Below are 27,046 nucleotides of genomic sequence, written 5' to 3' on the forward strand. Positions count from 1 at the left end.
AAAAAAAAAAAAAAACGTTGTCACTACAGTATCGGAGGGTACTTCACAGTTGAGTTACAGGTCTGTTGTTATCCGTGGCGCGAGATCGCCATCGTTTATCTAATGCTACCACTGGTCTTGGGCAACTCAAGGATCCTTCAGATTTTTCTGAGCCAGTCACTATAGATGTTAAACCCATCTAGATCCCGAGGCGAGTCAGATCGATATCCTTACAGAGCGTTCAGTGATTCGAACGGAGCCATGACAAACTGGGTGGTATATCAAGTACTTAAGTACTACCATTGAAAAGTACTGCACTGCGCAAATGGTACTGCAAGCTGAGTGATATCTGGTTACTTTTTCCAACCTCGTGAAGCGGAGATGATATTTGAATTTTCTGAAATTCATACCCAATTCGCAAAGCTCCTCTGTAAACTATACCATGCAACCCTCAGACAATTGCAACTAATCTGCCAAAAGCACGTGCTGGTTGACTCGATTTATCAGGCAAGACTAATTGATACGAATTCCATTCGTAGGTCTACTTGCCGGCCTTGCACCTGTGTCAGCTACCTTTATCTTGCCATAGAAAATCTCGTAGTCTCGCGACACCTTCTTAGTCAGGTCATCGGTGTTGGCTGCTGTATTCAACAGAATGTTGACGTGCTCCGGTTTTTTGCCTTGGCTGAACCAGGTTTTAAACTGCTCAGAACGCAAACCCACGACCAGATTCTCCGTCCTGTCAACCTTGGTTGCCGCCGCAATCATCTTCGCCAGAGGCACATCGTGATACTTATCTTTTAACAGCGCGAGCATAATTGCGTTCGGATCGTCGTGCGTCTTGGTCACATAGCTGGCCCAGGTGTTTACGACTCGACTCTCAAATAGCCTGCCACCGGTCTTGTCTAGCTTGAGAGTATTGAAGACGCTCTCTGCAGATTTACCAGCGTTCGCCCAGTTCGTTAGCTGAATGTTCTCCAGGTTAGTGGCAAGAGTTTTTGTACTATCGACTTGTTTACCCATTGCAAACATCCTCGCTAGAATGTCGTCACTGTAGTAGGTTCCCAACGTTCTGTACATGGTCACGTCCGGGTGGTTTGGGCTGGTTTTAGTAACGAAATTCGCCCACCTGGAAAACAGCGGACTTGAAAAAATGCTTGTCCCCATTTGGTCAAGTGCCAGAGCTTTGAAAACGGCATTAGGAGATTCTCCACCACGAACCCAGTTTTTCAACTGAATTCTCTCCAGTTGTGCAGCAAGGGCTCGTGTGCTTTCGGCTTGTTTGGCTGCAGCGAACATCTTTGCCAGGGCGGCATCGCTATGATATGTTCCCAGTACCCTGTACATGGCCATCTCCGGGTCGATTGTATCGGATTTAGACATGAAGGTCATCCACCTGTAGAACTGGGGGCTTGAAAAGGTTTTTGATCCCATTTGGTCGAGCGCCAGAACCTTGAAAACGTAGTCAGGGGATTCTTTAGCGTAGAGCCAATTCGTGGTCTGAAGTTTCTCCAGTTTTGTAGCAAGAACGCTCGTGCCGTCGACCTTCTTTGCGGCATCAAGCATCTTGGCCAAAGCTTCGTCGCTGTAGTGATATGCAAGCGTCGAAAAGATTGCCATCTCCGGAGTCTCTTTACTGTTCTTATTGACGTAATTGACCCACTTGGAAAAACTTGGGCTGTTAAACAGTTGGTTCCCCGTCTTGTGGAGTTTAAGCTTCGTGAACATATCATTCGGGGATTTCATTCGGCGTTGTGACCACTTTTGCTGAAGAGTGTGAAGGAGGTTCGCAGCCCAAGACCTCGTGCCACTTGCGGCTTGTCCGACTCCCGAGAGATTAATAGCAAGTCTCCTCTCTTCAACTGGGGCCGTCCGCAAGAAGCGCTGAACAGAGGCATCGTTCCGTTCAGAGTTGATTGCAAGAGGCTGCGACTTGGCTCCCGACGCTGCGGGGGACGCGTTGATGCATGCCAGAAGAATGACAGTAGCCAATACTTTCATGATGGAAAGTCGGATCGTCGAGCTGGGTTTTGTCATCATACAGGAAATCTTAAACGCACAGCCAGTCAGCAAAACTAGGAGTGATCTTCGACGAGGAAATAGACAACTGAGCCGAAATCAACGCCTTCCGTTTTGCTGTGGAGCCAAGATGCTGTAAATACATATGTTGCACCGTCATCATTGTGCACGTACTTCCCACTGTCTGCTCTGAATACAATAACTTTTGGTAGCGTATGTAAGCCTATTATGGTGTACTGTACAGTAATATTACGTGCACTCTATCCATTCAAAACTGAATGCTTCACATGGCATTTGACCCAATTGTTTACGGTCAGGAGTAGCCATGATTGTATGCTGCCCCAATCTGCAAAGCTGAGAATATTGCACGGCAAACTTTGCCGCAAAGCTTTGTAAAAAAAAATTAGTAGTGGACCACGAATCTGCGTTTTTACCATTTTGATAATGGCGGCTTCCAAATTCCACTACCTTAATTGCCGGTTCCTTCTCTAATGGCTGCATGGGTTTTTAAAGTCATCTTCGTTACCAATACGTCCACTGCCTTCTTTCCGAAGAATCCTTCGACCCCATCTTCCCATCACTTTTGCCGCATCATGGAACCGGCTCAAAGTTGAGGCAAACCGAGATCGGTTCCTCCCGCGAAACAATCATGCACGATACACGTATTAAACTATTATAGGGTACTGAAGGAATTTCCATAATATAATACATATGAACTGTTTTCTACTACATGAGAATTGTATTGCTTGCAGTACTTCTTTTTTAAGTTTGTTATTATATCGCCTGCGAACTTACTCTAGTAACGAGCTGCTTGTACTATTGGGCGAGTTAGCTTTCCGCGAGGAAAACACAGCATCAGACAGCATGGATTATGCCACAAAAGCAGCAGTCATCTTGCACACAATCTAGTGAATTTCTAGTAAATGAATGCTACTTTCCGCTATTACCAACTGAGCCCGTAGTCGATGGTATCCGTTTGCGTTAATGGTCCGTTTTCCACTGGTTCGAAAGAGTCCTAAGATCTACACGTAGAATGGATTGCATTCTGTGTATTTTTACTAGTCACGTGCTGGCCACTCACTATCTTCTCCACAGCCGTTTGCGCCGTAGTGAATCTTAAACTGCTGGCCATTTTCATAATTCCTGCTCATTTGATTTGGAGCTCTGAAGAATGATATCTTCGTCGCCACATTTATTATTTTGAACTCAGAAATGGTAGATTTTGGGCTGGTATACCAGGAATCTGTCCAATGCTACTTTACTTTACATACCATAGTATTGTGTGAGTAAAAGCCCACTCATGCCACTCACTTTTTAGTGCACGGATGCTCTCCGATTGGTGCGTACTTGCTTCCTATATGTACTACTGTTTTCGAAGAATGCGAACTTACCGCAAAAGTCAAATAGATGCAGCACGCTCTTCTAATCAAATGTTACATCTTTGTGAAAGGGATTGTGTACGATTTGGAAAAGCTTTGCATAAAATAATCGCTTGATACAAATTTCAAGTTCATTCACTCCTTTGTACTGACAATAAAAATGATGAGGCGTTCGTACACGATCTGCTCGTATTAGTTTTTGGTAGATAAAATGGACAAGTCCTGCACTTATCCGGGAATAGGTATTCCCACCACGGGTAAAATGACTCGACCGGTGTATAATTGCATTTTTAATGCTGAAGGCGACTCTCTCTGCCGTGTATTACGGCGAACACGTAACAACGTAAAAAGTAGGTACTTCCTCCGTTCACAACAACCAGGGACAATTCAGAATGATGGTCAAATCGTCAAGGTCATAGTAAATCCGCTTACCTGGCAGCACCTCACGGTCAATTCGTCGAGAACATCGCGATCGTCCCCTCTGCGGCTAGATTTCGCATTGCATTGGTTAGATACACTATCATCTAAGTCATCGACCTTGTAGCGTTTCCAGATCCTACCGACAAGTTCATATTTACCGACAATACACCTTTAGCCAGCATTTTTGCCGCTTGAGGCCGCTCACCTTGCATACTGGCACCTTAAAGCTGCAGAAAGATGGAATGTCATGTCTTGGCATATGGGCTACTCTATCTAGTGCATGCTTTGGGTGCCGCTACAGTTGCGCGGGCATGGCGTGTCGAAAATAATGGAGAGGTCTGACAGGAGGGTATTGTGGGGTCGACCCTGAGGCGTCTGATCACGTTGGGACTGGATCGCATAGGACTTCTCATCCAAAGGCGGAGAAAACCCAGCAGTACTTTGCTGTCCATGTATACTGCAACTACATGTATTGCCACACAGTATGTGGCTGTAAGTTGTCTCTCTTTCGTACAGTTGAAATGTAGTTTTGTTTCGAAGATGTAAAATCTGCTATTTTTGTGTTTAACCAAAACAAAAACATGCTACTATTTTTATGTTAAGCCCTTTATTTTGTGATGTTAGGTACTTCAGCCCAAGCGTAGCTGGAAAATGGCGAGGCTGACAACGGCTCACGCTCCCGATGGTCCTTGATGCCGACCTCCAGACACTCTCTGCCGGTCACCGACTTCAACGTGCACCAGATCTCTACCTCCTACGTCTCTGCGCCCGTGATCGTGCAGGGTGGAAGGACTTAACAGAGGCGCTAATTGCACACACACCGCTTGACGGACTCTGGCCGAGAGATGAGAGAATCGTAGAGTACGAGAGATAACCCGACGCATGCGGAAGTTGACCCACTACGGTGGCGAGACGGCTCGCGAAACGCGTTTACAATACAATACAAAAGGTAATCTAGTATTTTAGAAAAATGTAACCGCTCCGTCGTTTTTGGAATTCAATTTTTTTAAGAAATATGGAAATAGCAATTATTGGTGATTCATCGACAATAATTATGTCCCGTATTTAGCGGACACTAATATCCAGAAAAATTCTACTGTTAGCGAAGCGTCACACTGGATCTGTCTCCAAGCAAGCATGCGAAAGCGCCCGAACGCCTGCAACATCGCAGTCGCTGCCATTGGCAAGCACGACCGAGTTCAACTTACTCCAAAATCGTCGGTCGGCAAGAACAAAAAGTCCAGTGTATCCATCCCCGCTTTCCTCTTCATCCTGCTGGTTGGCGTTCTGTTGATACAGAACTCGAACGTTGACAATCAATTATCAGAGGAGGAAAAGATTTCTACGTTCTTAAACTGGTTTCGGACGGCTGGTGGCAACGTCAGCAGCAACATCGCAATTAAGATGTTTCCGGAAATGGGCAAAGGTTTGTTCCCTCAATATTTTTTTTATTTGGAATCTGGTGGTGAAACTCAAAGGAAAAATAATGATGTGTAGGTATTGTGGCGTTGCAATCTGTGAAGGAGAACGATGAGCTACTGTTCGTACCGACGAGTATCATTATGTGAGGTATTTATTCTGTTTCTAGCAGACTGAAGTTTTCGCTAATTTCTCTTGTTGTTGTGCAATTTTAGTTGTTACGATACGGTTGCCACAGAGTGGAGCTCACATCCGAAGTTAAAGAAAAATTTAGTGAAATTAGAGAATGATCAAGAAGAGCTGTTGACGGCGTTTTTGGTGTGGGAGCAGGCAAAGGGACAAGCGTCTCCATGGGCTCCGTATTTGCAATTGTTACCATCATTCTCTTCGCGAAATGAAATCGCAACACCGCTCTATTTTGACAGTGAGGAAGATATTGATTCCTTGCAAGATGAACGCATGATTAACGCCGCAAGAATTGAGAGACAGCGAGTAAAGGAAGCGCATGGTCGATTGAAGCGCCTCTTTCGCTCGTTTTTGAGCGATGAAGTCATGGATTTATCACGATATATCTGGGCTCGTTTCTTGGTCAACTCTAGAGCATTTTCGATCCGAGGACAGCGTTTTCTGGTACCATTCGGAGATATTTTCAATGGAAAACCCGATGATGACACTCGCCAACAAGACAACGGACAGCGTTTTCTTCTTTTCCATGATCTTCAGCCCCAAGGCATGACTATCCGAGCTGATCGCGACACGTCGAGTGGAGAGCAGCTCTTTGAAGACTACGGGGACAACAGCAACTACGTTTATTTCCTACACCATGGCTTCCTCATGAGTGATAAAGGATTCGACTGTGCAGCTTTTCGACTTCCAAGGCTCTCAGAAGCTTATCAGGGTGGAGAAATTAAGGAACAAACTGAAATTTTAGCGTCCAAATTGCGCGTTTTGTCGCGTATAAGAGTCGATGACGCCCCTCAGGTGTGTATTTCTCGTACTGGAAAGCTCGAAGATTCTGATTTGGTGCGCATTTACACAGCTCTATACAACATGGATGCTGAACAAGCCGCAGCTTGCAACAATGCTGCAGCGTTTAATGAGTGTTTTCCACCTGATATCACGCCAGATTTTGATACTGAAGCTGGATATCACGAATTATTATTGCTGCTAAATTCTATCACACAACAACTGGAGTATTACCCTACTACTCTTGAGGAGGATCAAACAATACTCGACGAGCTTAAAGATGTCGCGAAATCCGGCATCCAACACGCTGTAGCTTTCCGGTTGAGTCGAAAGCGGATTTTACGTGATGCCAAGAAAAATCTGAAAAAACAGTTGAAAAGTATCGATGAGGAAGCCAAAAATGACGTCAAAGAAGATCTACTGCTCTCCACAACGGTGCTTGAAGACAATGAGGTTGGCAACAAGCTGCAGAGATTTCAGCAATGGATCGCTCGTCATAACTTCCCGGTGAATCATTTGGAGTTGCGATACGTTAACGAAGCCGTAGGATACGGCACTTTTGCACTCAAGTCTATTACTACAAGAGAAGTGTACTTAAAGGTACCCGTAAAAGTCGTCATGAATGTACGATCAGCCGTGAAGTCACGTTGGGTGAGCCAAACTATGCAGGAACTTCGGAAACGTGCCAGTGTCCCACAAGAAGAAATGGTACTGCTACTTCATCTCTTAGAGGAGAAATTCGGTCCAAACCATCTTCAGTCTCGCTGGAAACCATATCTAGACATGTTACCAGATCTAGATGACCATAACAGTGTATTAGGCTCTCCACTCTTCTATGAGGAAGAAGGACAACAACTCAAGGCACTCGAAGGCACCGACCTGTTAACTCTCGTTTCCAACTACCGCAGGCGTGTAGCTCAGTCCTATGCTGTTCTCTTGGATCACTTTAAGCGATCAAATCATGAAGAAACGTTACTGTGGCTCACTGAAAGACGCTTCCGCTGGGCCAACGCCATGCTTGACTCTCGCAGTATTTGGTGGAACAGTCAGCGACATCTCGTGCCACTTCTTGACATGGTGAACTGTCAAGAACTCAACTCAAAGCACAAACCGCACCACACCAGCCTCGATTCATCCGGTCGCCACGCGGTCACCAAGGCATCGTGGGATTTTCAAGCTGGTCAAGAAGTTGTTGAAAATTACGCTCAGCCCAACTACATCTACCTACTCTACCACGGCTTCGTATTGGACTTGAACAGCCACGACTGCGCTCATTTCCATCTCGAGATACCAAATGCAGCACGGCAGCGTGAGTTTTCGGGCTTGTTTCAGGGTCTTGGCATTTACTCGTGGACTCCAGACGTATGTGTGTCACCCACAGACAACCACAGTATCATGAGATTCTCGAAAATTGCGCTTTTGGTTGCGAATCCCACAAAAGCGTTGCAACTTACTGGAAAGGCTGCAAATTCGGATGCAAATGCGGCCATCGCATCGGCTTTAAAGCTTGTGGAGGAACGTATGAATCGCTTCGAATCTACTGAGGAGACTTTGGTAAGTACAGATTTTAGAACCCAATCGATTCTAAAATTCCGACAGCAACAACAGCAACACTTGGCAATTCTTGGCAACAAACTTCAGGCAAGATAAAACGGAAAAGAAATGAAAAAAAAAAAAGTTGCAAAAGATTGTAAAAGTCGAAAAACTCCCATCTTTCGATTGCAATTAACCTTCGAGTTGCAACTCACTACTGGCAAACGGCAAGCAAAGCTGCAAAACTGCAAAACTGCGAGAAAGTGCGTTAACCAGCTCTGAAGCTGCTGGCAAGAGCTGACGCTGCTTAACCACGGAAGGTGCAGGGGCGCGAAGCCTTGAAGACCGTGTTGTGGTGCTTCTCGGCGGCACGCGGCAGGCGGTGCGACAGAGGGAACGAGATCTTGGAGTCGTGGAACTGCTGCACGTTCGTCTTTTGCGTGTCCTTGGCGGCCACGATGGCAGTGCGCATGATCTGGATCGAGCGCGGGCGGGCACGGTGACGGCCGGCAAGCTCAGCGTACATCTGCTCCACGGCCTTGCACAGAGTCACGTCACGGTACTCCTTGTACATGTTGTGGGTGCCGCTGCGCGAGTTGTAGCGGATCCAGATGCCGTAGTTGTTGACGACGCGGCGGTTCTTCTCCGTCAGCTGAAGAATGGTTAAACATAACAACATAGAGGTCAGAATGTATGACTTTCGACAGGATTGTCATCAAGATGCGAGGGCTTCCTCGTCCCGTTGCAGTAGTGGGTTGTTCAGAGTTCTGGGCTTACAGTCAAGTCCCCTCATTTTGGTCCATTCCAAGAGAGCTAAACAACGGATCACACCGCGATCTCACTAGCGACAAAGCGGTTTGCAAGCTGGAGTGGAAAACGGGCATGAGAGGAAACCGACAATCTCTCCACTCTCGTGGCAGGCAAGCGCTTCGAACGACGTCGCTAGGAGGAACGTACAGCACACCAGTCACGGTTGTGCGTACGTAGGACGAGGAGAGGCAGACCACCAATAACGCTGGTGCTAGCCGCCCTCCACCTCTCAATAGTCATGGAGAAATAACTATTGAGAGGATTTTCACTTGACTGGCTGGAGAGGTTCCAGACGCACCTCGTTGATGTCCAGGATCTCGCCCGTGGTCTTCTTCATCTTCTTCATCTGGTGCAGGAAGTACCAGAAGCGCGACTGAGCCAGCACCGGGTTGGGGGCGAACAGCTTCATGCGGTAAGCCGGCGGGTTCGGCTCCTTCTCAGTGGGGGCCTTGCGGCCGACGACTTGGAACTGACGGATCTGTTTGCATTTGGCAACAAGCAAGTCGGTCAGTTTAGATAAACATTTCACATGCTGGCAAAAGAAATTGCCACTTTTTGCCACTTAAACATACCGGCATGGTTTTGCGTGAGGGAGTCTTCCGGGGAATGAGCAAATAGTGGCAACGAACATGGCAATCGATTTTACTGGCGGAGGAGGGCCCGCCATTTTTAGCCAATGTATGGTGGGTTGTTGCTGAAACCCGGGTCACCCGACCCAAACCCGCGTTGAAACAGCTTTTGATTGGATAAAAAACGAAACCCTGTGAAAGTCGATTCTGAAAGGGCGTGCCTCAATAATAAAAATATGTGTGTTTTGTGAATAAAAAAAAAAATGTCTAGTATAAATGTTATTCCTTAATGTGCTTCGGGTCGTACAGTCTCCGAGCTGCACTCCCACCACACGGACTGTTCGTTTTGATGCGCCATCCGCAGTTTGATCTCGCGACACCATTCATTGAATCGCCAGTCGCAGCGCTCGACTTCGAACTCGTATCCTTGTAGATTGCTCATGTTATTTGCGATGAGCCACTGCATCAGCTCCAGCGGAAGACGGATGATGGAATTCCGGTTGAGAGCGAAGCCCTCCGAGCGATGCGTCTTCAGAAACAGCGCCACTTCAAAGTGAGCGCCAAGAATCGCTCGAGTCAAGGCTGCGACTGTGCATCCCTCGTCTCGGTTCTCATGAAGATATTTCACAATAGCGAAGTAGCCATTCGCGGCTGCAGTGTCCATAGCGTCGGTGGTGCAGCCCTCGTTTCGGTTCTCATGTAGCCATTTGACAACCTCAAAGTGTCCGTTCTCAGCCGCCATGTCCATAGCTTTCGTCGTGCATCCCTCACTCCGGTTCTCATGTAGCCATCTCACGACGTCGAGATGTCCTTTGCTTGCTGCTGTATCCATCGCCGCAGGCGTGCAGCCTTCGCTCCTGTTCTTCTGGAGCCACTGGATCACGTGAAGGTACCCATTTTCCGCAGCCGAATCCATGGCTACATGCGTGCATCCCTCGTGTCGATGAGAGTGTAGCCATTTTACGACGTCCAAGTGGCCTTTGCTAGCAGCTCCATTCATCGCAGCATTGGTGCAGCCTTCGCTTCGGCTTTCGTGTAGCCATCTCACGACCTCGAGATGTCCCTCCGTCGCTGCGCCATCCATTGCTTGTTCGGTGCATCCTTCTTCACGGTTGTCATGTAGCCATTTGACGACGTCGAGTTGGCCATACATCGCAGCGCTGTCCATGATAGCAGCGCCCCCGTGCTTGTATCCATTGTCGTGCATCCATTGGATCACGTTCAAATGGCCATTATCTGCTGCATGCCACAACGTGGGTGAAAATGGCACTCGCAGTTCATCGTGTAGCCATTCGACGACCTCGACATGTCCATTCAACGCAGCGACTTGTAATGTGTAGAATCCCGGGCCGCCAATCGACCGAGACCGCAGATATTGCATGAATGACAAGGCTCCATCCTTAGCTGGAAGATCCCAGTCGATCCAGGGTCCGACGATGCCGCAATTGTCAAGGATCCACTTTGCCATTTCCCACTGTTTGTTGGTCTGTGCGCTCCATAGAGCGTCCTCGGCACTAGCACGGCAGTCCTTGAATAGCCACTCAACGACTTCTACGTTGCCTGCCGCAGCCGCAGCTTCCATCACCTTCTTGAGACTGTCTTTACGAGGCACTGCGTTCTCACGAAGCCACTCTACTACTTTTGCTTGGCTGTTTTCTAGTGCTCCACACATCTCGGTAGCGCCCCAGTAGCCGATTTCGCGATGGGTGTCGAACAACCACTGCAGAATATGAAGGTGTCCATTAGCAGCAGCAGCAGCCACTGCCTTGGAGAGAAAGTCGGGGTTGTGGCTCTCAATGAGCCATTTTACGGTCTCTAAATCCCCATTGGCAGCGGCGATCTCCACCGTTCGATTGAACTGATACCGTCGATAGAACGGATCCATCTCCTCAATCGGTTCTCGTGCAGCGACGTACTGCATTAGACGCAAACTGCCCGTGCGTTCGTAGACTTCGTGAGCCTTCTTGCCAGCCGAGAAGGCGTCGAGCAACGCGTTGATGGTAAGCAGCACGTGGGGCATCTCCACGTGGAGACAGTGGCGTCCCAGCACTCGAACTTTCGTGAGGACTGGCAGTTGGCTCATCGTGTTATTGGAGACCATCGTGTCTTGTGCAGAAGCTGGAGAATTGTGTTATGACGGATGAGAAGGACAAGCACCCACCCACAGTGGGAACGTTACTTAGTGGTGGGACGCGTTCATTCCTGAAAGATGATTGGCTAATTCACTTCAACATGTAGCCATGTCGCTACACGTCGACATCAACTTCGAGATGATGCAGTTAAACGTCGTATACCGCGATGATGCAGCTTTATGATAAAAAGTAGCGGTCTTGGCGATCATCACTGCGTATTGCATGTGCTACATGAAGTTCGATAAGAAACATTGGAGTTACCAGCAATTTTTTTTTTTTTTTAAATTTTAATATTTGTGATTGTGACACGACTGAGTCTCAGCACCCAGCATTTATTCTGGAAATTTGCCGACGTTTTGCTTATTCCGCAACGTTCTCGATGCGAAGCGAGACCAGCTCGCAGACCCACCTGCAGACCCGATATGATTCGTTCATTCGCACACGCTGCAGATTGATTTTGGCGCACCATTCATTGAAGCGCCAATCCCATGTTGGCACCTTGAACTCGCATCCGTCGACTTTGTCGGGGTAGTTGCGCAAGGCCCATTCGATAAGCTCAATACTCGAGAACTGCATGAAACGTGTTCCTAAGTACGAAAACTCGTCGGGCCGATGGGTGTGAAGGAATAGCACCACGTCCAAGCGAGATTGCTCCAGAGCTCGCGCTGAGGCGGCAGAGACCGATCCTTCACGGCGATTGCTTAGAAACCATCGTACAACGCGCAAATGGCCGTTACCGGCGGCGTCGCGCAATGCATTCGCAGTGCACCCCTCCGAGCGGTTGACATGTAGCCATTTGACGACATGAAGATGACCGTTCTTGGCGGCGTTGTCCATTGCGTTGTCGAGACAGCCCTCGCTTCGGTTCTCATGCAACCACTTGATGATATCAAGATGGCCACCTAACGCAGCCCAATCCATGGCCCACGTTGTGCAGCCTTCGCTTCTATTGGCATGCAGCCATTTAATGACATCTAGATGGCCATTACGAGCAGCCCAGTCCATTGCGGATGTCGTGCAGCCAACATTTGTGTGTTTATGAAGCCAGTTGACCATTTCTAGATGTCCTTCACGAGCTGCGCCGTCCATCGCAGACGTGGTGCTGTTGGCTTTTAATTTTTCATGCAGGTATCGCACAATGTCGAGTCTGCCGTTGGTTGCTGCATCGTCTAGCAGAACGTCAACGCAGCGGTCAGTTTGGTGGTCAAACAGCCACTTGACGACGTCAAGATGACCACTACGAGCAGCAAAGTCTATCGCTGAACTACTCGTTGGATGGACTCCGTGGTCGTGAAGCCACTTGACAACGTCAAGATGCCCACTACCAGCAGCAAGAGTCAATATCGATCCATGTTCATGAAGCCATTTTACCATGTCGAGATGACCATTTCCTGCTGCATCAGGGGACAACAACACACCAAGTCCGGAATGTAGCCATTTCACGACCGCCAAGTGTCCATGTGACGCTGCCATCAGAAGTGTAAAATGACCCACACGTCCGATCGAGTGAGAATGAAGGAACTGGAGAAATCCCAGTGCTCCGTCCTTAGCTGCCTCGTCCCAACTGACCCATGGCAAGACCAGCTCGCGGTGTTCCAGGATCCATCGACTCGTTTCCCACTGGCGGTTGGTCATTGCGTGCGTCAAGGCACTGTAGACGGAAACACTATGTTCTTCATGGAGCCATTTGACGATATCGAGGTTCCCAACTGCCGCGGCAGTATTCATCACCGTCGGCATGCTATCAGCCCTCGGTTCTGCATGTGTCCGAAGCCAGTTAACCGCTTCTGCGTGGCCGTTCGTCAGCGCTCCACACATCTCGGTGCTGCACCAGTAGCCTCTGTCATGGTGATTCTCATACAGCCACTGCAACACATGCAAATGCCCATTTGATGCCGCTGCTGCTACCGCCTTGGTTAAAAATCCCCCCGGCAGGTACTTTTCCATCAGCCACTTGAGTGATTCCAGATCTCCTCTACCCGCCGCCATCTCCGTGGCAGCATTGAACAGATAGCGACGGTAGAATGCGTTTATCTCGTCGGGATCTTCGTGTGCAGCGACGTGCTGCATCAACCGCACGTCACTGGTCCGTTTGTAGGCCTCAACAATGGTGAGGTCGGCCGAGAAATCATCGAGGAAGTCGTTCACTCGATACACAACGTGCGGTAGGTCTCCGCCCGCCAAGCAGGATCTCACTACGACGCGAGCGCTCGTAAGCACGGGCAAGTCGGTTCTCATCATAGCTGTCTTGATAATTGGCTGCCTACTTCAACTGCGTTTTTTTTTGTGGGTTTATTTTTTATGTTGATTTTGTACATTTTTTTTTTTATTTTTTTCTACAAAGTGTATCCGCATTACGGATTTGTCATACTTTACACAAGTTTTTTTTTTCCTAAAACTTGCGCAAGTGGGTTTACCTCGCCCATGAAAGCCTCACGTTCACTCGCTCCAGCCTCCGCTTTTAACCAGTGAAGAATGTAAAACTTGCCGAGCGCGTAAATTCGAAGGCGGTCACGTCCGAGTTGGTGCCGGTAGTTGGCAAAGAGCCACATGAGAATCTCCAGTTCTCCTGCTGCTGTGGCATTGACGAAAGCCTTCGCAGAGCATCCCTCCATGCGTTCGCAATGAAGGAAGTAAACGACGTCGAAATGACCGCCACTTGTTGCACGATCGATTGCCGCAAAGGTGCAACCTTCCTTTCGATTTTCATGTAGCCATCTCACCACATCAAGATGGCCACCTGAAGCCGCGTTGTCCATAGCTGCAGTTGTGCAACCTTCTTTGCGGAGCTCATGTAGCCATCGCACAACGTCGAGATGTCCTCCAGCGGCGGCGTTATCCATTGCACTAGCGGTACATCCTTCAGTTCTGCGCGTGTCAAGATACTTTAGAATCTCCAAATGTCCGTTAGCCGCTGCAAGGTCCATGGCGTCGGTCGAGCAGCCCTCAGCACGGTGTTCATGTAGCCACTTCACGACTGCCAAGTGACCGTTCTTCGCTGCCAAATTCATTGCTGCAGTCGTGCAGCCCTCGGTCCGATTCTCACTCAGCCACTGTACTACGTCCAGGTGATTGGATCGAGCTGCTCCATCCATCGCTGCAGTGGTGCATCCTTCGATTCTATTGCTGTGTAGCCATTGCACTACATTCAGATAACCATTTGCAGCAGCTCCGTCAATCGCACGCTCAGTACACCCTTCTGTCCTATTTGCATGAAGCCAGTGCACAATATCCAAGTGACCGTGTTTGGCCGCTCCATCCATAGCGTCAATTGTACAGCCTTCTAGCCGATGAAAATGTAGCCATTGCACAACCTCCAAGTGTCCTGCTGTCGCTGCGAGGTTCATAGCGTCACTGGTGCATCCCTCTCGTCGATACTCATGCAACCACTGCACTACATTGAGATGGCCACTCGCTGCCGCCTTATTCATCGCCCCTTGAGTGGCATAGCCCGAGTGGTTCTGTAGCCATTGCAACACGTCTAAATGCCCTCCTGCTGCCGCGTCATCCATTGAAATAGACGACGAACTCGAGCTGAACAAGTTGGTGCGTAGCCATTCGAGCACTTCCAAGTGTCCACGACCTGCTGCCAGCACCGCCGCATAGGGGGACCATTCTCCTCTCACCTCACACAACCACCGGACCATTTCCAAGTCTCCGTTCCTTGCCGCCTCCTCCAGAGTCACAAAGAACATGTGCGTAGGTGGTGGCGCGGTGTGTTCATGTAGCCATTGAGCGACGTGCAGGTGGCCATGTTTACCGGCGAAAAAGAGTTCTCTCGCTCCCCAGAACACCGTGAGCTCTCGTCTACGGCTCTTGTGCAATAGCCACTCGAGTATTTGTAGCTGGCCGTGCTTGGCTGCTTCCTCCACTGCGACGGTGACTCGACAGCCTGGGAACATGTCGACGAGCCACTTGAGCGCCTGTACGTCGCCTCTTGCTGCGGCCGCCGACGCGGCGCGTGTGAATTCCCATTGGCGGTAAAAACCGTCGCGCTGTCGCCTGGATGCGAGTGAATTGCAGGCAGCAGCGGCTGCGCGGTGCACTGCAATGCGTTCTAACAGACGCAGCGACACTCCGTCGCCGTCAGGCGATGCGGCACCTCGCGCACAAGCCGACGCAATGCTCCAGCGCGCCGAATAGTCCAGGAAGCTGCTCACGGCGGCTGCCACGTGCTTGAGCGGAGCGAGTGGAGGCTGCGCGCGACACACTACGGTGGCCGACGTGAGTGGTGGCACCATTGCCATGGCAGTAGTGTCCAAGTCAATCGAGTGTCTTTTGCTAGTTCGACGGAGCGGAGCCGGGCGAGTTTGTTGCGTCCTGTCTGACGAGTTGGCGAATGGGACTGTAAAGGTTTCGCAGTGTGGCTTAGTGTTCTACTCAAAATTGTTGGCACGCTTCTGTGGAAAAATTGCTAATTGTATTTGTAACATAGAATAGATAAGAGTATTGTGGTTTACGGTACTTGTGCATTCGAAATAGAACGGCCGCGAAAAAAAATACTGCAGAACTTTGCTGTATTTTTTTGCGATGTGTGAGCGTGCAACGCATTATTTTGGTTGAAGGTGTCTACAGCTTCGCAACCTGTGAGTCACAACGAGCCATGATGTGGATAAGAATGAAGATCAACATGCCAGGAAACAGCTCGAGATTTGGATTTCGAGCAATTTGTGGTCAACATTTTGTTGATCGAAAAATCCAAGGTACCACTTCAATGTAGCGCAACTTTTTCAAAATGCACCAAGCATATCCTGGCGCGGACTCCATACAGTTTTTCACTTCCTGGATGCCTCGGCAAGGCCCTTGCAGCTTCAGCACGTGGACGGGTGCATCATGTGAGTTTGGCACGTCACTCGTTAAGGCGTCAGTAAGAGTTCCGTACGTTGACCTCGACGTGCTCCATCGCGTCGATCAAGTGAAGCAGCACCGACTCCATCAGGTCGAGGCACAAACGCCACAGGAACGTCTCGTCCGGGAACCAAAAGCTCTTGCGCCTATGAGCGTAGAGGATCAGAACGACGTCGAAGTGGTCAGTTGCCACAGCGGACTGAATGAACAAACGTGGAGTGGCTCTATTGTCGATTTTTCTAAAGTCTCCGCACAACGCGCACGTGACCGTTAGTAGCGGCAGAGTTTTTTTGCGCTGGTGTTTCCAGCCCTCAGTGCGGCTCGCATGTGGCCATTTGCCCATGTCGTGCAGTCTGTTAGCGTGGAACCACACAACGATGTCCTTTAGCGAGAAGATCCGTTGCTGTGGATGAACAACCGATCTTTTTGTATTTATGGATCCACTTCAAGAAGTCCTTCGAGATGCGCTGTCCATCACAATTCTTGCATTTGACGTGTAGATTTTACGTAAGAACTGTACGATATCAGGTCTTCCGACTTTGCTGCGTCATCTATTAGAATGCCACTACACGCTAGGTATGTTTGATGCTCGTGTATCCACCACCTAACGACATGAAGATGACCATTGCGGGCAGAAGCAATCGCTACACTACCCGTTGAGTTGTCGCCATTCAAAATTAATCTGGCATAGTCACGGCCCTCACAGTTTGCGAAGCCACCTCACCACATACTGATGACCATACTGGGCTGCATTCCCCATTGCATTTGATGTCAACTTCGCATCAAGCTCGGCATGCAGCCATTTTACGACCTTTAAGTGACCATTCTCCGCCGCTGACGGAAACGTTAAGTCGCCCACGTATCCAATTGAATGGAAATGAAGGAACTTGACAAGCTCCGGTACTTCGTCCTGTGCTGGCTTATACCAATTGCGCAGCGATCCTGGGGTCGATCCATGTCTGGCGGTGGAACGCTGCTTCGAATAAGGCATTGAAGAGTAAAGCGTTGTGCTCATTGAGGAGCAACTTTACCACTTTTGGCATTGCACGCGCTCTCGGTACCTCATGGATCTGAAGCCACTCGATCACTTTAATATTGTGATTCACCAGTGCTCCACACATCTCCGTGTTATACGATTGTGCTTAACTGTCCATTTGCAGCCACCGTTTTGATCGAATGTTCATCTGGTAGGAAGTTTCCATTTCGGGTAACAACCACCTGAGCGATTCCAGATCTTCTTTACTCACCGTCATCTCGGAGGTAGCACTGAATAGCCAACGACAGTAAAACGCGTCAATTGCGTCGGGATCTTGATGTCCAGCGACGCATTGCATCAACCGCACTACCCGTCCTTTCGTAGACATCAACAGCGGTGCAGTCGACAGAGGAGTCTAGAGAGCCGCTCAGGTGATTTACCACATGCGGCAGATCATCGCCTGGTAAGAAGCTCTGGATCACCAAGTCGATGACAACACAGACGCTGGTGAGCACCGAAAACTCGACTTGTATCCTTCGATCAGTGGGGCAGTCGAAAAAAATGCAACTTAGCCAGTCTGGATAGCAAGGAATTGGCAACATTTCGCTGGATACTCTTCCTCAATGTCATTCCTACCACGTGAGGTTACAATACGACACATGTAGTGCTGGTGGTGCGTGTTCATTGCGTCCAAGTAAGTCGTTCGAGCAGCGCCAGTCGAGTTTGGGCACCTCGAAGTGGCATTCACTGACGTCATCAGCGTAGTTCGCGACTAGCCACTGCTGCAACTCGAGCGGGAGATGTATGGTCGTGTTAGTCGGTAGTTGGAACCTCTCATTGCGATACAGGTGCAGGAAAAGCACCACGTCGAAACGTGAGTTGACAATCGCGTGTTTCATTGCAACTCTCGTACAACCTTCACTGCGGTGAGTGTGGAGCCACTTCACAACGTCCAAATGACCGGCTGCAGCAGCCTTGTCCATCGCGTAGGTAGTGCAACCTTCACTGCGATGGGAATGTAGCCACTTGACGACTTTCAGATGTCCGTATTGTGCAGCTTTGTTCATAGCTGCTGCGGTGCAGCCTTCCGATCTGTTCTCCCCCAGCCATTTTACGATATCGAGATGGCCATTTCGAGCCGCCCAATCCATTGCAGAAGATGTACAGCCTTCACTACGGTTAGAGTGCAACCACCGAACAATGTCGAAGTAGCCATTGCAGGCCGCATTGTTCATTGCTACCGTCGAGCAACCTTCGCTTCGGTTTTCATGCAACCACTTGACAACTTCAAAATGACCTGCACCGGCTGCACCATCCATCGCGACAGTCGTGCAACCTTCGCTTCGGTGCTCGTGCAGCCACTTTACAACGTCGAAATGCCCATTTGCTGCAGCCTCATCCATGGCCTTCTCAGAGCACCCTTCCTTACGATGCTCGTGCAACCATTTAACTACGTCAAGATGCCCACCTCGAGCAGCCCAGTCCATCGCTACAGTACCGCAATTGCCAGACCATCGGGGCTGAAGCCACTGAAGTACGTCAAGTTGACCATTTTCTGCGGCACCGACGAACACTGAGGAATCGCACAAGCTGTTGCTTGTATTAAAGAGCCATTGTACAACACCCAGATACCCGTTCTGGGCTGCCTCTCTCATCGCATCGACGGTAAGCACCACGCCCTCTTCACAGTACAGCCACTGGATGACGTCGAGGTGTCCATTTGCAGCAGCAACCAGAAGAGTGCCAACATCAACAGTTGCCATATCCCGCAAAGCCAAATACGTCAGAAATGGCAATTTGCCATGTTTTGCAGGGAAATACAAATCTAGTTTTACCCCGAACACATCATATCGTTCGATAACCCAGCATGCAATTTCCTCATGGCAACCATTGATGGCAAATTTCAACATGCCAGTTGCATCCAATGCAAACTCATCGCACAGCCACTTCACGATGACCAAGTTCCCGGCCTTCACAGCAGACCGCAACACCTCTTCCCTACACTCTGTTCGTGGCACTGCATGTTCTCGAAGCCATGCAACAACAGTTTCGTGCTTGTTTTCCAGCGCGCCACACATCTCGACGTCTCCAAAGCGAACTCGTTCTCGTTGAGAATCATAGAGCCACTGCAATATCTCGAGGTGGCCGTTGGCAGCTGCTAAGACTGCCACGTTCTCCACTGGCTCCGATGGCAAGTAGCTCTCCATCAGCCACTGGAGTGTTGGTAAGTCTCTGCGACTGGCAGCGAGCGCTGACGTTTGGTTGAGCAGCCATCGCTTGTAGAACGGATCCTGAGTCTCCAGCCTCTCACGAGCCGCGACGTATTGGACACAGCGACGACTTTCGGTGCGTTTGTAGGCCGTGACGATGGTCCAGTCGGCAGAGAAATTGTCCAGTAAAGCGTCGAGACTGCGCGTTACATGGGGAAGCTCAGCGCCGCCTTCACGGAGGCAACAGCGAGCCACTACGCGAGCAGTTTGGAGCAGCGGCAGGGGGAGTTCTCCCATCGTTCAGTGGGATAGACGAAGCATCGACTCGTGACAATCATTCTTGCTCGAAGTTGAAGTGGCCCATGTTGACAAGCAAAGTAGATTTTCATGAAGTCATTCTACAAAATGTTTGTTATGGTGGTCAGTGCTCATACTCTGCCGTGCAAGAAGCTGCAGTAGACTACTACTACAGTTTCTTGCACTACTGCTAGTAGTGCTGACTGCAATCTGTAGATTCACAATGCAGCATACACTGGATTCGTAGGGATGCAGGATGCTTCGATGTCGTTCTTCCACACATTCAAACGCAATCTTTGCTGTGTCACTCGAATCCACATTTAACAACACGCATCGACTCTAGTTTATTTGATTGCGACAGCAAAGTCAACTAGCAAACCTATAAGTTACAATGTACCTCGTGCGCCTACACGTGGTGTTGCTTGCCAATTTCTGCGATCAGGTCTCGCACGTACGTCTCGATGTCTTTTTGCGTAGCCTGTACGGTCTCAAGGACCTCGTCGTGGGAAGCCGCCTCGCGCTCTTCGCCGGGGAAAAGCGCCTTGTTAGTGATAAGCGACAGACCGATGACTTTCAGCCCACAGTGAGCAGCCACGATGACCTCGGGCACTGTGCTCATGCCGACGGCATCACCTCCTACCAGTCGCAAGAAGCGGCACTCAGTCGGCGTCTCGTATGTAGGTCCAGACACGAAGCAGTAGACTCCCTTCCGGATTTTATGAGTTAGACCGAGATTCTCGGCAACTTTGACGGCCAAGTCCTGCAACTTTCTGTCGTAGCAATTCGACAGTGGGGTGAACCGAGCGCCGAAGCGAGAATCGTTAGGACCGATGAGCGGGTGTTGGCCTGACAGTCCAGGCATGTTGAGATGGTCGTTCATGATCATCAGGTCTCCCACGTTAAAGTCCGGGTTCAGACCACCGGCAGCGTTAGTTACCAGTAGATATTTGATGCCTAGTAAGTACATGACGCGAATGGGCAGTGCTGTCTCGCGCATGGCGTAGCCCTCGTAGCAGTGGAAGCGGCCACGCATGCACACGACTCGGATACCGTCCAGGTCTCCGAAGACCAGTTCGCCGGCGTGGCCCTCGACGGTAGAACGAGGGAATTGTGGGATATCCTCGTACTTAATGACCTCCTGGTTCTCCAGACACTTACTGAGTCCTCCCAGGCCAGAGCCACACACGACGCCGATGAGTGGGCGCGTGTCTACTCGTGCCTGGAGGAAGTCGTTGATGATGTCGATGCGCTCTTTGGGGAGCGTCTCGTCGGCCATTTGGCCCGTGGAGAGACGACGTACATGCTGCGTCGAGTTATTCTCCTTGCTGGCAAGCTCGGCGACCGCGCTCACGTTGCTGCTGGTGCGCGGGCTCCCGTCCACGCTGTGGCTATGATGCTGGCGGGTCGCGCGGGTGGGTAGCGGCTGAGGGGAAAGCGGATCGGGCGCCGCATTCTTCAGCGCGGGGCTGGTGGTCGGCGACTCGAGATCGTTCATCATGACTGCGAGAGTTGCGCTTGATGTTGCTAACTGGCGGCGAATTGAGAAATGAGAGCTATCCTACCTGCAGCAACGTCGCACTTGATCCACGTTTGCCGCGTCATGGTTGAACATGTGTGGCACACGAAACGGTGCGAAATTCGCATTCAGCGCTCATTTCGCAAGAATTTGCATTCAGCATTGGCCAGACTGTGTGAAGCGGTGCTGGCGGGACGTATGGCGCCGATGGATTGCCTGGTTGAAGATCTAGGTCACGCGAGCGGTGCTGACACTAACGCGCGCAGTTCGCGGCGGCTGCTTTCTCTCCGAGCTCCTTGTCACAGGCGATATCGCCAGCGTTGAAGCGAAAATGAAGCCAAACTGCACCGCTCGTCTACTGTCGTTGCGTTGACAGGCGGCGCGAAGCAGCAAATGCATTATGCCTGCACTAGCACACTGCATTACTTCTAGAGAGCGCAGTTGTAGCTCTACGAGATGCAGAGGACGGAGAAAGCAGTTGCTGCGGTCGTTCCTGGGTCGGCGTTGGCGAAATTTGCGGCAGACCATGTTGAAGCGCGCGTTTCTTGTGACCTGTTGCGGCATTGCAGTCGCTGCAGCACCAGCATGGATATACACACGCTGCGGTGCTCCCCATTTGCAAAAAGTAATGTACTCAATACAATACTACCCTTTTTTGTATCAAACTCATAGATCTACCTCCACGACACCCTTATGCTCCGAAGCACCAGGCAAGAGTCTGCATCGATGCTCGAGAGAACGAAGCCTTGCGTGGGCATCTTCGTACTCCGGATTAAGCGCCACCAACTCCCGAATATCCTTCAGCGCCATGTGGAAGTCACGTTGCTGCTCGTACGCATCAGCTCGTCGAAGCCTCGCAAACACATTCTTCGGACGACGCTCCAGTACATACGTACAGTCGGCGATCACTGCTGTGAACTCGCCTCGTGTCTGGTTGGCTCGAGACCGGTACAAGTAGCAGTGCATGACCACGTCGTCATCATCAGACTGGGACGCATCGATCGCCTTGGTGTAAAACTTGATGGCATCTTCGTACGAACGCAATTGGAACGCCCTGTACCCTTTCTCCTTGAACCACTCGGTGAGTGGCAGTCCTGCTGCCTTCGCTTCCTCTGCTTCCAGTTGGCTTATAAAGCGAGTGATACCCGCGTGTCGAGGGTCCACTTCTTGTCCGCGATACAGAGTACTCAAGGCCTGGTCGTGTTGACCAGCAGCATGCAACGCCAAGGCGAGACGGTAGTATCCTTCTACCTGTCGGTAGTTGATTCGGATGCATCTAGACGCATCTTCTATCGCCTTCGGGTGGTCTCCACGAGCAGCGTGGGCGATACTGCGATGAAGATACACCCAGTCGTTCTTCGGGTCCAGTTCGAGAGCTTCGGAGTAGCACTCGATGGCAAGAGCAAAGTCCTTCTTCCTTAGTGCATCGTCGCCGTCTTTCTTCTTCAGTTTCGCAGACTCGGACGCCGTCATACGACGCAACACAGTGCCATCTCCTCCTTTCAGTCTGGCTTTGTAAAGCCTCTCAGCTTCGGCTAGAGCGTCGTGGATCTTGGTAAACTTGGGATCTACCTCCGTTCCCTTTCGCAAAGATGCGATCGCTTCCTTGTACTTGCCCAGAGCCTTGAGAGCCAAACCATGACGGAGATATCCCGTTACATCGTACGGATTGTAGCGCATACAGCGGTAGGCGTCGTCCGCTGCTTTCTTGAACATCGATGCCTCCATGTAAGCCAGACTGTAATATTGAGAAAAAAAAATTGGTAAGAAAAATAAATTTCAGTAAAATTTTCATGGTAGCATACCTTCGGTCTCCGTAGTATCCAGCACGTTTGCGATCCAAGGCAATCGCTTCGGTAAACTTGTCGATTGCCAAATGATATTCGCCATCCTCGAGACTCTTGTAGCCTTCACTGCGCTTGAATTTTGCCATTGTGCTCTTTACCTCTTGGACCAGTCGACGGTCTAGAACGAGACTGTCTTCCATTACACCGACACCTCGACATTTCCACAATTGTCTCTTGGCTTCGTCATTCTCCGCGATGATCTCAAGAAGGAATGATGCAGCAAAATCCACTTGTTGAGGAGACGATCGGTGCTTGACTACAGCGAGGAGAATCTTCACAAGTTTAGACTCTACCAAGACTATCACGAAGTCAGGACTGAGCCCAGAAATCGACTGTAACAATTCCAGAGCACACAGAGTGCATGCATCAGAGTAATTCTTCCACACCAGCTCCATGAGAGTCAAAAGTCCCTCTCTTTCCACGATAGTCCACGCAGTTGAGAGCTCGAGATCCTCCTTCATAGTCGCCAATGTCTCCACAAACCGAGCTTCATCGGGTTCATCAGTTCTGAGACTTTCAAGAAGACTGATGACTGGATGAAGCGGTGACGTGGGGTCGTCATCTTCCTCATAGCTGCGCGCTGTCTGGAACTCGGCCGGCACGATCATCAAAGCTTCGTCATCCGTCGAGCTCTCGCCTGTGGTCACACCTTCTGCATCGTCGTCACTCAAGAGAACCGCGCTGTCTTCCTCTGAAATGGCGTCTTTGAAGCTGCCAGTGTCGCTGTCCATTTCTTGCTCAGGCTGATCGTCAGTAGAGCGGTTGCTGATACTTTCAGGAGCAGTAGAAGCCTCAGCACTGTCATCCGTGCTGGTTAATTGATCGTCTGCATGGTCTTCGACAAGCGCGCCATGGAGGGAGCGTACGACTTCACGAGAACGAGGTACCGATGCCTTCGTCTCTTCTTCAGACATCCAGTTATCGCCTGATCCCTCTTCATTTACTGGAGCAGGATCCCATGCGACTGCACCGGAGTATCGTTGTCTTCTAGCCGATACAGAGTCCTTGACTCGGCGACCAGTCTGCTCTACGGTAGACGCGTCACTGGGAGCTGACAAATCCGTCGCAGCAGTGACTCCTTCGATAGTTTTGACTGACGGTGGACTGGCAAGAGGATCAGTAGGCGACACCGGCTCAATGTCACCGTTAGAACTTTGATCTGGACGGGATTCTACGCTTGCTTCATCTCGATTAGAGTCTTCACTGGACAGCCGAGTCAACTTGGCCAGAGCTTCTTGCGCCATGGCCACCAAGTCTTGAGTGCTGCTGCTGCGTGACTCACTACTCGCTTTATCACCCATACCCAGTCGCTTCAGCTCTTGGGACGCAATGTTCAGCAGACTAGACACACAAACCAGTTTCTGCGAAGCCTGTTCCTCAATCTCCACCAAGTCTGCACTACTCCCGTTGCGAGAACGATCCGATATCTCCTTGAGTTCTTGAGAAACTTCGCCCAATGACGTGGACACGTGCTCCACTTTGGCAACTGCTTCGGCTTCCATCGTCTTCAAGTCCGTTGTACTGCTACCTCTAGACCGGCTTTCGTTGCTGAGATGCTGGAGTCTTTGTGATACTTCCTCCAATACATTAGACACTCGATCTACCTTAGAAGCTGCATCAGTCTCAAGCCCTTCTAGATCCTTCGAGCTGCTGTTGCGTGATCGATTGAACACTCGCTTGCCGTAACCCAGTCGCTTGAGCTCTTGTGAAGCTTCACTCAGCGTAATTCGCTGCTTCGGATCGGCTGCACACATCTTCTCAATGAGCGTCCACGCCTGAGCCGAGATGTACTTTGGACGAGAAGGCAGTAGACTCAAATTGCCCTTAAGTGTGCGGATCTTGGCGATATCCAAGCCAGCCCACGGCACAGTACGTGTCAGCGCCTCCAAAATGCACATGCCAAAGGCATACACATCAGTGGCAAACGACGTGGCCGAGGCACTTGAACCGCTTGATACCAAAGCCGAGCCAGTCTCTGATAGAGATCGTAAAGACTCGCGATATGCCACATGCTCTCGTAAACACTCGGGAGCTTGCCATCGAATCAATTCTTCCGCGTCTGCGTCGAATACATCCAGCTGGAAATATTCCGTGAGTCCCGAGTCTCTAGCGTCACACGCCAATGTGTAGAGCCCGAAGTCGGCGATCACAGCTCGCCCTTTCTTATCAACTAGAATGTTGTTGCAGCGTAGACCTCCGTGTACGATACTATGTTGTTCGTGGAGATGTAGTAGGCCACGGCTGGCACCGTAAAGCAGTTGCCATGTCAAGGTCTCCATCTTGCCACTACTCTCTGGCCCAGCACATTGTTTCGCCCGAGTTTCCAGCGCTGCAAGGTAGGATGTAAGACCGCTATAAGTGGTAAAGTCTCGTACCAAAAACGGCGGAGTTGCAGCGTGGGAAGCTCCGCGTACAGTCACGACATTCGGATGTCGAACTCGCGTCCACTTAGAGACTCCACTTCGAGCGAAAAGCTGCTCTACGAACTGATACTGAACGTCAGGGAGCGCCCACAGACACTTGACTGCCACAGTGGACGTTGAGCTACTGAGAGCGCCTTCACTATTGTAGTTGTATCTGTATGCCTCGCCACGATGAAGTGTCGATCCAAATGACCCTCTCGAGTGGCCGATAGTGTGTTCAGTAAGGGAAAAATCCACTTCACACCCAGGTAAAAACCACCTTGGCACACGTCGCAGATGTAAATCACACAAATTGGAGATGCGGCGGTGGGTCATTTTAAGCGTCTCCACCAGTTGGGATGAATGGCCTCTGGGTGGGTCATTGGCTGCGAATTCAGCGACCAATTCTAGTAGCACCAACGCTTGCCGACGTTCACTGGGGAACTCCTTATTGACAAAAGTTGGTGTCGACAATAGCGCCATGAGGGTGTCGTGCAGTGTCTTCTCGTCTTGCAATCGGTTGGATGCAAATTGCTGTTTCCACTCGAGCAGTGAGCTGGTGGCACTAGCCAGAGAATTGTCCACTAGCACCACGTTCAGCTCATGGTGCACTCTTGCCAGTCCGGACAACAGCCGTCGACTGGCTGCAACTTTTGCCACGAGGTTGGGGAGCTTCAAGTGTTGATCCAGCACAGCTTTGAGCTGATTGAGCAGCACGATGAAGTGTGACAGTCGGAAACTCACGGGTAGAGACCCGTGCTTGGCAGCACTGGCGATCCTCAAGAAGGCTTGGTGCAGTCTTGCATGGGCTTGCAAACAGGCTCGAGGTCGGTCCCGCACCTGCTGGCAGAGTCCGAAGATCGAGTGCAGGAAGGCCAACACTTTGTTTGCATTGGGCAGCGTCCGCATAGCCGCCTGGTCCATCGAGTTGAGCGACGATGGCGCTGTAGAAGCCTCGGAGCGAGCCGACGTGGCGGCCGAAATGGCGCGACCTTGGCCCTCGAAGAGCAGCGACGTCATGGCGTCGTCGTCCATCGCGTTGGTTTCCTGGAGGTGGAAAACGCCAACTCCGTTTCGGGCGCTTTCTGCGTCTGGAGCGCGTAGTTAAGAAGTGTGTGTCTCCACCTGGCAGCGACATTGAGGCAGAGAGCGGTGGAACTGTGCCCAGATGCCTCTCATCTGCCCCTGCACGCCCTACATTGACAAGCGCCGAGCTGATTAGGGCAGCTGTACATGGCTACGGACAACTCAAATTCTCTGCCGCGCAAGAGAAACTGATTGCAAATTGCAATTTTTGCTACAATTTGTGCAAATTTGTTGGATGAAAAATAAAAATATGAGAGGAGGAGGAAGCACGTCATGGTTGCTTGGAAGGCTGTGAGGTTACGTCATGGATGAAGCACGCCATGGTTGCCTGGAAGACTGCGAGGTTACGCCATGGTTGAAATATATATATGGACACGGAGCTTCACGAACACTGCGTTCGCCATTTTTCACACTGAATGGCAGCCACGGTAACGGCTTGTACTTCAGTTTTCTGCGCAGCTGCGGATACGTGTATTACTCGCCAAGTGCGCGTTACAACAGTACGTGGACTGCCGTAACTCTCGCAGGTTCCACTCGAATGAAATGCGATGAAGAGCAAACTTGAGGGTTCTTGGAATGCTACTAGCGCTATCGCTTTGAAAACAGCACACCTTTTTAACGAATGCATGGGCAGAATT

At 50.3% G+C, this 27,046-nt stretch overlaps 11 protein-coding genes across 12 annotated transcripts in view; 2 read left to right on the forward strand and 9 right to left on the reverse strand.

Moving 5' to 3' along the window:
- The window catches only part of PPTG_05679, a 3,967-nt gene extending 3,960 nt beyond the window's left edge, over positions 1-7 (forward strand). The window contains exon 4 of the mRNA XM_008899389.1: positions 1-7. This exon is cut by the window's left edge and continues 1,491 nt beyond it. The gene's annotated coding sequence lies outside the window, so the exon portion shown is untranslated.
- Positions 8-424: 417 nt separating this feature from the next.
- On the reverse strand, positions 425-2,019 carry PPTG_05680 (hypothetical protein; the record flags this gene model as incomplete). The annotated part of the gene is made up of 1 exon (XM_008899391.1): positions 425-2,019. One exon carries the CDS (start codon positions 2,017-2,019, stop codon positions 493-495), a length of 1,527 nt encoding a protein of 508 aa, XP_008897639.1. The 3' UTR covers positions 425-492.
- Positions 2,020-4,904: 2,885 nt separating this feature from the next.
- Positions 4,905-8,424, forward strand: PPTG_05681. Of its 2 annotated transcripts, none has more exons than XM_008899393.1 (3): positions 4,905-5,223; positions 5,295-5,366; positions 5,432-7,832. In XM_008899393.1, the coding sequence occupies exon 3, from the start codon at positions 5,676-5,678 to the stop codon at positions 7,830-7,832; it is 2,157 nt and encodes a 718-aa protein (XP_008897641.1). In that variant the 5' UTR covers positions 4,905-5,223; positions 5,295-5,366; positions 5,432-5,675. The 2 variants fall into 2 exon arrangements, with proteins under 2 accessions (XP_008897641.1, XP_008897640.1); XM_008899392.1 differs by having other exon boundaries at positions 4,935-5,223; positions 5,295-5,361; positions 5,432-8,424.
- PPTG_05682 (hypothetical protein) lies at positions 7,871-9,145 on the reverse strand. The gene is made up of 3 exons (XM_008899394.1): positions 9,098-9,145; positions 8,824-9,003; positions 7,871-8,367 (listed from the first exon to the last, which is right to left on the reverse strand). The coding sequence occupies exons 1-3, from the start codon at positions 9,101-9,103 to the stop codon at positions 8,023-8,025; spliced, it is 531 nt and encodes a 176-aa protein (XP_008897642.1). The 5' UTR covers positions 9,104-9,145; the 3' UTR covers positions 7,871-8,022.
- Positions 9,146-9,284: 139 nt separating this feature from the next.
- Positions 9,285-11,217, reverse strand: PPTG_05683 (hypothetical protein). Its single transcript, XM_008899395.1, has one exon. It carries the CDS (start codon positions 11,193-11,195, stop codon positions 9,381-9,383), a length of 1,815 nt encoding a protein of 604 aa, XP_008897643.1. The 5' UTR covers positions 11,196-11,217; the 3' UTR covers positions 9,285-9,380.
- A 276-nt stretch (positions 11,218-11,493) lies between these two features.
- PPTG_05684 (hypothetical protein) lies at positions 11,494-13,516 on the reverse strand. The gene has a single exon (XM_008899396.1). It carries the CDS (start codon positions 13,465-13,467, stop codon positions 11,587-11,589), a length of 1,881 nt encoding a protein of 626 aa, XP_008897644.1. The 5' UTR covers positions 13,468-13,516; the 3' UTR covers positions 11,494-11,586.
- An 82-nt stretch (positions 13,517-13,598) lies between these two features.
- PPTG_05685 (hypothetical protein) lies at positions 13,599-15,473 on the reverse strand (the record flags this gene model as incomplete). The annotated part of the gene is made up of 1 exon (XM_008899397.1): positions 13,599-15,473. The coding sequence occupies one exon, from the start codon at positions 15,471-15,473 to the stop codon at positions 13,599-13,601; it is 1,875 nt and encodes a 624-aa protein (XP_008897645.1).
- Positions 15,474-15,857: 384 nt separating this feature from the next.
- PPTG_05686 (hypothetical protein) lies at positions 15,858-16,417 on the reverse strand (the record flags this gene model as incomplete). Its single annotated transcript, XM_008899398.1, has 1 exon — positions 15,858-16,417. The coding sequence occupies one exon, from the start codon at positions 16,415-16,417 to the stop codon at positions 16,091-16,093; it is 327 nt and encodes a 108-aa protein (XP_008897646.1). The 3' UTR covers positions 15,858-16,090.
- A 126-nt stretch (positions 16,418-16,543) lies between these two features.
- On the reverse strand, positions 16,544-19,771 carry PPTG_05687 (hypothetical protein). Its single transcript, XM_008899399.1, has one exon. The coding sequence runs from the start codon at positions 19,555-19,557 to the stop codon at positions 17,683-17,685; it is 1,875 nt and encodes a 624-aa protein (XP_008897647.1). The 5' UTR covers positions 19,558-19,771; the 3' UTR covers positions 16,544-17,682.
- A 24-nt stretch (positions 19,772-19,795) lies between these two features.
- Positions 19,796-21,359, reverse strand: PPTG_05688 (purine nucleoside phosphorylase I, inosine and guanosine-specific). Its single transcript, XM_008899400.1, has one exon. The coding sequence runs from the start codon at positions 21,053-21,055 to the stop codon at positions 19,964-19,966; it is 1,092 nt and encodes a 363-aa protein (XP_008897648.1). The 5' UTR covers positions 21,056-21,359; the 3' UTR covers positions 19,796-19,963.
- Positions 21,360-21,682: 323 nt separating this feature from the next.
- PPTG_05689 (TKL protein kinase) lies at positions 21,683-26,642 on the reverse strand. The gene is made up of 2 exons (XM_008899401.1): positions 22,879-26,642; positions 21,683-22,811 (listed from the first exon to the last, which is right to left on the reverse strand). Exons 1-2 carry the CDS (start codon positions 26,355-26,357, stop codon positions 21,740-21,742), a joined length of 4,551 nt encoding a protein of 1,516 aa, XP_008897649.1. The 5' UTR covers positions 26,358-26,642; the 3' UTR covers positions 21,683-21,739.
- Between the last annotated feature and the right edge of the window lie 404 nt (positions 26,643-27,046).

The sequence above is a fragment of the Phytophthora parasitica genome, assembly GCF_000247585.1.
Source record: "Phytophthora parasitica INRA-310 unplaced genomic scaffold supercont2.8, whole genome shotgun sequence".
Classification (NCBI taxonomy): domain Eukaryota; phylum Oomycota; class Peronosporomycetes; order Peronosporales; family Peronosporaceae; genus Phytophthora; species Phytophthora nicotianae.